Source organism: Propithecus coquereli, unplaced genomic scaffold, assembly GCF_000956105.1.
Source record: "Propithecus coquereli isolate 6110/MARCELLA unplaced genomic scaffold, Pcoq_1.0 Scaffold59, whole genome shotgun sequence".
In the NCBI taxonomy this organism is placed as follows: Eukaryota; Metazoa; Chordata; class Mammalia; order Primates; family Indriidae; genus Propithecus; species Propithecus coquereli.
Window position 1 is genome coordinate 7,726,944 of NW_012151840.1, and position 9,171 is coordinate 7,736,114.

General features: G+C 41.3%; 1 protein-coding gene across 1 annotated transcript in view; it reads left to right on the top strand.

The window, feature by feature from the left end:
• Nucleotides 1-208: 208 nt before the first annotated feature.
• LOC105821769 (neuroblastoma breakpoint family member 6-like protein) overlaps nt 209-9,171 on the top strand; it is a 16,117-nt gene continuing 7,154 nt past the window's right edge. The window contains 4 exon segments of the mRNA XM_012658524.1: nt 209-327; nt 538-747; nt 4,238-4,337; nt 6,276-6,511. Of these exon segments, the coding sequence (XP_012513978.1) occupies nt 570-747; nt 4,238-4,337; nt 6,276-6,511 (514 nt within the window). The 5' untranslated portion in view covers nt 209-327; nt 538-569.

Below are 9,171 nucleotides of genomic sequence, written 5' to 3' on the forward strand. Positions count from 1 at the left end.
CACAAGTGTACACAAATACTGAGAATGACTGCTGAGGGAGTGGTCCCCATTGGTGGTGACCTACGGAAGAGACCAGGTGGTCATGTGTTTCCTCATGGCCTAGGCAATTAGAAGGCAAGAGCTCCTAAGATTCCATGGCACCCCCACCTTCTAATTCTGTTATTGTGACTCCAGACCATTACTTGGCACCATGGGTCCTACCTCTGGCATTCCTATCAGAGTCTAAGCTACAGGCAGTACCTTAGACTCTGAGCTTAGGCATCTTTGCCTTATTTTGTGGTTAAGGATTCTCAGAGTTGTGGAATGCTAACAAGGCTTATCCCAAAAGTAAGTTGTGAATCAAATCTGCATTCTTGATACCTGTTTAAATCCTTTTTTTAACATAAAGAAGTGAGGTATGATTAACATACTACAAAATTCACCCATTACAATCCTACAGTTCAATGATTTTTAGTAATCTACCCAGGTAGTACAACGATCACCATAATCCATTCACTTGTTTTTAATTTATCATTTGTTTGGGTTTCTTCTCCCCAGGCTCTGGCTCTACTTCTACCACAAGCTTCAGCATGGCAGTACCTCTCACCACTTTTTCTGGTCAGAGGGCAGAAATGAGCATCCTGGAAACCAATCGGTATTTGCGCTCCCAGCTAGAAGAAAGCAAACAGAAATTCCGAGATCTCACAGAGAAATACCTCACATCCACAGCCACGGCTTACTGCCTGGCCAACCACCTGCAGAAATACAGTTAAGTCGTACGGGATCATGGTAACCAAAGTGATCAACAATCATCTATCTTTCCTCTGAGAAATGGAACACTCTACAGACTTTAGTCTTCTCTCTTCTTCATCAAAATTAATTTTATCCTGACTATACTCCCCAAAAAGTAGAAGTGGGTATTTCACTCTTAATTTGCGGAGGATGAAAAACTGATGCACAAAGGAGTAAAGTTTGCAGGGAGAGTGCAGAGAGGAATAGAGACTAAAATCTTGGTTCAGGCACTAAACTCTTTTCTTTCTCGGGAATGTGTGTCAGCTTCTATAAACATATAACATCACTGTTGGCTTAAATATCTCAGAATTGAACTAAGACTTTTACTCAGCACCCATTTGCAAAACAGTGTGTCAATAGCACCAGGGGAGAAAGAAGTAATAGTACATCCTGTAACAGAGGGGATGACCTGGGGAAAAAAAATGGCAAAAATATTTTCTGTCTCTTTAAAACTCCCCCCCCCCCTCTTTTGGAGAACTGCAGCCTGCATTCCTGCCTCAGGCAGATGGTCAGGAGGGGCTGGGGAATCATCCCAGGCCCTGGTGCCAGCCTCTCAGGTGGGCAGCTGGCAGAGGTCACAGGCTTTGTCTTTGGCAGAGATGGGACAATTAGAATAGTTACCACAATAGCATAGAACTTAGGGGCACTGCCTTTAAAAGCTCTGTATTTCTGCTAATGTGTAGGAAATTTGGATTTTGAGATGAGAAGGTCTATCATTTTTTCCTCCTATGCGGGTGAAGTAATAAACTTCTCTTTCCTTCTCCTCAAACCACTTGTTCTTGTTCTTCTGATATGGCCTCAAGGACAAGTGCCGAGCTTTCACTAACAATTCTACTGTGAACTAAAATAAAATCTTAAGCTCCCCCCCCCCAGTTGACTGAATGGATCCCCGTTGGCTAAGGGGGTACCCTAAAACTGAGTTACTGGCCATGGGAAAGGAGGTCAGGCATGCTTCATCATACCTCCCTCCCTTCTTGTAGATACTGTTTGTAACACATTAACAGGCCTAAGGCTATGCAAGACAAACCTGAAGGTCCTCAATTTACATAACAAATCACTTGAGTCTGGGTATTTGGCCAGAGGCTTGTATCTGATTAACAGACTTCCTTGTCTTAACTTAAAACATCCCAAGACTTTAGACAAGCTTCACTTCTTTAACCAATTACAAATCAAAGAGTCTTTTTTTTTTTTGAGACAGAATCTCACTCTGTTGCCTGGCCTAGAGTGCCGTGGCGTCATCCTAGCTCACAACAACCTCATACTCCTGGGCTCAAGCGATCCTTCTGCCTCGGCCTCCGGAGTAGCTGGGACTACAGGCATGCACCACCATGCCAGGCTAATTTTTTCTCTATATATATTTTTTAGTTGATCCAGTTAATTTCTTTCTATTTTTAGCAGAGACGGGGTCTCGCTCTTGCTCAGGCTGGTCTCAAACTCCTGAGCTCAAGCAATCCACCCGCCTCAGCCTCCCAGAGTGCTAGATTTACAGGCGTGAGCCACTGCGCCCAGCAGATCAAAGAGTCTTTAAACCGGCTTATAACCTGTAAGTCACCCCTGCCCTTGAGATGTGCCACCTTTTTGGGCCAAACCAATGTACACCTTCCCTGTATTGATTTATGACTTTATGTGTAATCTCTGTCTCCCTGAAATGTATAAAACCAAACCGTAACACAACCACAGAGAGTCCCCTTGCTCAAGGTTTCTTGGGCATGATTCTGGGCCATGGTCCTCGAATTTAGCTCAGAATAAACATATTTAAATTATTTTACACAGTTTGGCTTCTTTCTGTTGACACTACCAGCCTTAAAGAGCTTAAATCTATTTGTTTCCAATGGAGTCACAGATGTCTGGAGACAGGAATTTCAATAGCAGACACAGAGGGAAGCCTTGATACCTGGAGCAAGGCTGTTTTCCCACAGAAGTTCATAGAAGCCATTCCTCACCCTTAGCTTGAGGGTGTTTCCAGGAAAATTGAAGACACTATAACACCCTTTCTGTTTCTCCCTGAATATAAACTTTGTAGATAGCAAGCAACTCCAGGTGGACCTCCAGGATCTGGGTTATGAGACATATGGCCAAAATGAGAACAAGGCCAAGTGGAGGATTCTGCCGGTCTCAGTAGCCGGCCAAGCCAGTGTGGGGGCTGGTCCTTTCTTCTCCACGGTCAGCTTCCACATTTGGAAATTCACTGGAAAATCCCAAATCTGTTAAAAATTGGTGGGGAGGGGGAGATGTAATGACTGAAGGAAATATGGGAATAAGGGCACAAGAGCAGCAATACTAGAGGAAGATTCTTGCTAACATTGAAGTTGAGTTTGCTTTCCAATGTCTACAATTATTTTTCAATAAATCAATGGGGAGGCACAATTTGCTATCCAACTTACTCTCATAGACAGAAAAGTAGAAATTAAAGCCTACTTGTTAAAGAAGCAAAAACAAGGGTGTGGAAAACTTAAGGGTTTTTAAACATTCATTATAATCATAGTATAATTGTAAGACAAAATTTTTTCAAGCTGGAGGAGAAGATATCACCCAAAACCTTAGTATAAAGGTAATATAGTGCAGTGATTAAAAAGCATGGACCATGGTGTGTGCCTGTAGTCCCAGCTACTTGGGAGACCAAGACAGGAGACAGGAGGATTGCTTGAGCCTGGGAGTTTGAGGCTGCAGTGAGCTATGATTGGGTTACTGCACTCTAGCTCTGGCGATAGAGTGAGACCTTGTCTCAAAAAAAAAAAAGAATGTACCCTAGGGCCTAGGTATATACTTCCTGGGTTCAAATCTAACTTTTTTATCATCTCTGTGTCTCGGTTGCCTCATCTGTAATGATGGTAATAGAGTACCTACTTCCTCACATGATGGTGACAATTCTTGAAAATCTACTAAAATAGTGCCATGGCAAACATTGTGCATTGGTTCATCCTCTAACTTAATGCAATGTCTGTTAGTATTTGGGTATGCATCTTTTAGACCTTTTTCCCTCATATCCATTTCTCACACAGTTGTATCCAGGTCAATTTTTAAATCTTTGAAATATCTGGGGATCATTGAAACTCTCAACGCAGGAGAACCATCAATCTTACGGTCCTTAGTGTCCACCCAAACACACAAGAAATCACTGTTTCATGTCCCATGTTAAAGTTAAGAGTCTGCAAGTCTGCAAGGGCTTGATAAAGTGGCCAGAGATTTGGAGTCAGACCTCAGGGGATGTGAATTCTGACTTTGCCTCATTCCAGTTGAATCATCTCGTCAAGTTACTTTATCTGCCTATGAGCTTTTCTTCCCTTATCGATACAATGCAGAATAGTCGGGAGACTGGGGAATCAAGATGCGGAAATTCCAGTGTAGAGCCTGGTACTGTGATTTCTTTTGTTCCTGGGATGGACCCTGCCTTCTCCCCTGTAGGCAGTGAGCACAGCAGCAGGTCCAGCTTGCCACTTAGGCAGGTGTGTCTGTCTTTTCTCAGAGTGTGAAGAGTACAAAGACCTCATTGAATCTGTGCTGGAGGAGGAGCTGCAGTACGAGGAGAGGGAGCTGGTGGAGAAGAGGCCAGCTGCAAGGCTCGGGTAAGGACGTGCCTGTGTAGGAAGTGTGCAAATTCTGTTTGAAATGTGACAGCCCAGGGCTGTCCAGAGTGCCCTTAATGATAAAAATATTTCTTCCCTCAGCTTTTTTTTTAAAGTATCATACTATATGGAGTATTAATTGGTAGGGCTATTAGGCAGATAGATGACTGAGCAGCTTTTGTCTGGAAAATGAATTATTCATTTACTCAGGACCAGCACTGCCCATCCTTAAACGGTTTCAGACGTGGGGTAGATTACGGCATTCAAAACGTTTTTTAACCCTTCATTGAAGTGAAATCTTAGAAGCTCAAATGTATAAAACTCATTAAAGCAGAGATACTGATTGACGGGAGCATAGGTCTGAAGTTCCTGTTTCTTCTCCCCAGTATCTGCCTTCACTTCTCATGACTCTGTCTAGGAACTCTAGAGATTAGAGTTTGAAAGACAATAACTTCTTAGTAGGACAGTAGGGAGGCAATTCAAGCATCAGATTGTTATCAAATCTCAGCACTTGGCCTTGAGGCCACATCAGAAGAACAAGAACAAATGGTTTGAGGAGTAGGAAAGAGAAGTTTATTACTTTGCTGGCAAAGGAGGAAAAATGGTAAACCTTCTCATCTCAAAATCCAAATTTCCTACACATTAGCAGAAATACAGAGATTTTAAAGGGAGTGCCCTTCAGTTCTACGCTATTGTGGTAACTATTCTAATTGTCCCATCTCTGCCAAAGACAAAGCTGTGACCTCTACCAGCTGCCCACCTGGGAGGCTGGTGCCACAGCCCGGAATGGCTGATTCCGCAGGCCTCTCCTGGCCACCTGTCTGAGGCAAGAATGCAGGCTTCAGTTCTCAGAGAGAGTGGGGGATATTTTAAAGAGACAGAAAATATTTTTATTATTCTTTCAGGCCATTCCTTCTGTTATAAGATGGAGCAGATGACTGTAAATGTTTAGTCCAGCTTTGGGATTACATGGTTCTAAGTCTTACCTGAATGCCTACTTACATGTGTACACTCTACAGGGTGCCGTGAGTTGGGTAATACTTATACTGTTGTTAGCCTCACCGAGCTCACATTCCATATTGGAACCCATGAGAAATATTTATGTAATAATTATAAAACAATGAAATGCCATGTACAGTAATGCAATTGTTGCTCAGAACTTTATTTACTACAAATTGTCTCCTTACTGATTATGGCTTATCTTCATGTCATTCAAAAGAATGTTATCTTTCTAGGCCGGGTGTGGTGGCTCACTCCTGTAATCCTAGCTCTCTGGGAGGCCGAGGCGGGCGGATTGTTTGAGCTCAGGAGTTCGAAACCAGCCTGAGCAAGAGCGAGACCCCATCTCTACTAAAATTAGAAAGAAATTAATTGGACAACTAAAAATATATAGAAAAAATTAGCCGGGCATGGTGGCGCATGCCTGTAGTCCCAGCTACTTGGGAGGCTGAGGCAGGAGGATCGCTTGAGCCCAGGAGTTTGAGGTTGCTGTGAGCTAGGATGACGCCACGGCACTCTAGCCTGGGCAAAAGAGTGAGATTCTGTCTCAAAAAAAAAAAAAAAAAAGAATGTTATCTTTCTTGACCCTTTCACTGTTCTTTTTACCTTTCAATTAACACAAATGCACCTGTCCCACACTTCTGTACCTGGCTTTTTTGGCCATTTTCTGCATAATACTTGATGTATATTATAAGGAAATGGATTTGGGCTAAAGTGAGGAACTGAAGGGGCATCCTTTCAAACCAAAGTCAGTAAAAAAACAAACAAACTCAAGGCTATTTTCTCATTCCCTCTGCCACAGGCAAGTCACACAACTTGCACAAGAATTCAATTTGGGAAGTTCCTTAGGGGCATTTTAGGAGATGTCTCTGCTGAAATTCCTGTAAGCTGACATTCACTGCATTCACTCTTACATTTTACTCTCATTTCCCACCTTAGGAAATATGATCCCCTAATTCAGGCTCAAGCCCAAGAACTGACCAACTTACAGCAGAAGATGCAGGAAGGGAGAAGTTTCTGCTACCTTTTCACCCAGCATGTGAAGAACACAATCAAGTCTTTTGAGAGCCTTCTCAGGAACACTGACATTGCCCACTACCAGGGACAGAGACTCTGTGAGCAACTGGCCCAAGGAAGCCAGCTGGCCGAGAGCCTTGCCAGCAAACTCACAATGAGTAAGTTGACTTCAGGTTCCCCCCAAGTCCCCCAAAGGAGAGAGGAAAAAATGTGAAGTTGTCCTCCTTGTAGATTATTATATTAGTTTTGATTATGATCCTTAATCTGCATGCTATTTTCTTTTCAGAGCACTCAGGTAATTAGTCTTAACATTCTTTCTAGAGCACTTAGTTTTAATCAGCAAGAGAGAGTATAGTTGGCTTACTTCATCTTGATGAGCATAAAAAGAACTCGCCTTCATTTCTGGAAGATATTTTCATTGGATGAAGTATTCTAGGTTGACAGTTTTGTTTTTGTTTTTTAGAAATACTTTAAAGGTGCTATTCCACTGTCTTCTGCTTACATTGTTTTCAATAAGAAGTCTGTCGTAATTCTTTTTTTTTTTTTTCCTCTGTACATAATATATCCTTTTTCTCTGGCTGCTTTAGAGATTTTCTATTCATCACTGGTTTTAAGCAATTTGATTTGATGAGACTTTGTGTAGCTTTCCTATTTATTCTACATATTATTTTACTTGGTTGAATTTATCGCATCTGTAAGTTTATAGTTCTCATCAAATTTGAAAAACTAATGGCACATATATATCTTCTCTCTGTTATTTCTCTCTCTCCTCTCCTTTAAAGACTCTAATTACACTTATATCAAGTCTTTGGAAATTTTCCCACAGCTGACTGATGCTCTGTTCATTTTCATTTATCCTTTTTTCTATGTTTCATTTTGAATAGTTTCTATTTCTATGTCTTCAAATTCATTAATTTTTCTTTGGCAGTATCTAATCTGCTGATAATCCCATCCCATATATTTTTCATCCCAGACATTTTTTCATCTATTTAAGTTTAATTTTGGTCTTTTTAAAGTCTTCCATGTATCTCCTTTTCATCTCATATTTTCCTCTCCCTTCTTTAACACAAGGAATGTAGTTATAATAGTTGTTGCAGTATCTTTGTCTACAAATTCTGTCATCTGTGTCTTTTCTAAGTCAGTTTAAATGGATTGATTTTTTTCCCCTCCTCATCATGGATCATATTTTTCTGTTTCATCATAAGCCTAGCATTATTTGGTGCCAGACATCGAGAATTGTAACCTGTTGAGTGTTGGATTTTTTTGCATTTTGTGTATTTTAAAATATTTCTAGCTTTGTTTTGGCATACAATAAAGTTACTTAAAAATAATTTGTTTCTCTTCAAGCTTGTTTTAAATTTTTTTTTAAGTAGGACAAGAGCAGTTATTAGTCTATGGCTAATTTTTTCCCATTAAAGAGACAAAATTGTTTTTTAAAAAAATAGACCTTATTTTTTAGAGCAGTTTTAGATTCACAACAAAATTGAACAGGAAGTACAGAAAATTACCTTATACCTCCCTGCCCCCACACATATATAGCCTCCCCCACTATCAACATCTCCCACCAGCATGGTACATTTGTTACAATTGGTGAACTTAAATTGACAGGTCATTATCACCCAAAGTCCATAGTTTACATTCCAGGGCAATACTCTTTTGACCAACGTCCCCTTTATTAAAAGGTTTTTTACTCTAACTGGTGGAAAATCAGCTGTTGCAAGCTGAGTATAAACTCCAGAGATTATTCCTTTTGGTAAGTTCTTCCCATGTTTTGCATAATTTCCTCACACACATATTAATCAGTACTTAGCTGAAGATTGAAGACAGATGTTCAAGGCATTCTCTCTGTGCAGCAATTTCCTCTCTAGTATTCTGTCCTGTGATGTCTAGCCAACTTGACTTCTTTGAAGTTACCACCAGGATCCTCCCTCTTCTGCAGATTAGAAATCTCAGGCAATAAACTGGAACAATTGTAGGGCTCACCTCCTTTGTTTTCTTTCTCGCAGGGATCACTGTACATTGCATACTATCCAATATCAAAAGCTATTAAAATACTTTTTCCAGTGTTTTCATTGTTTAAAGTGGGAGGACAAATCTAATCCCTATCACTCCACTTCCGCCAGAAGCGGAAGTCTCCATACAATCTGAGTAGGCAGAAAGGAGAGTATGACAGGAGACAGCTTGTTATAATGGAAAGAGCCCTGGACTGAGAATCAGAATTACCTAGGTTTTAATATCAGCACCGTATTCACTAACTTTGTGCACATGATTGATCCTTCTTGAATTTCTGTTTCCTCATTTATAAGGTGGGCCAATCTTAATTACATGGTTGTTGTAAGTAATGTTCATGGGTGTATTTCTCTTTGGGGGTTAGTTTAGGCACTGAACGTAGTAGAAACTGGTGTTGTAAAAGTTGATTTATACCGGAACACTTTTCATAGAAAGAATTACCCCCTGAGAACATCTAAGGAAGTACAACAGGGACAGACTTGTATGTGCCTGGGTAGTCCTCTGGTTTTGGAGCAGAGGTAGGACAGGGTTATACATCCTCTCTTCAAAGGCAGGAGTAGGTTCTGTGTGAGAGCAGTAATGGGACACAGTCATGGTCTAGCAACCGGCCTGTGGCAGGTATGAAGCTTACAGCTGGAGAGGCCCAGAAGGCAGGCAGGCAAGTATCCTGGGAGCTGAGGAACAAAAGACATTTCAAGCCAGGTGCGGTGGCTCACGTCTGTAATCCTAGCTCTCTGGGAGGCCGAGGCGGGCGGATTGTTTGAGCTCAGGAGTTCGAAACCAGCCTGAGCAAGAGCGCGACCCCGTC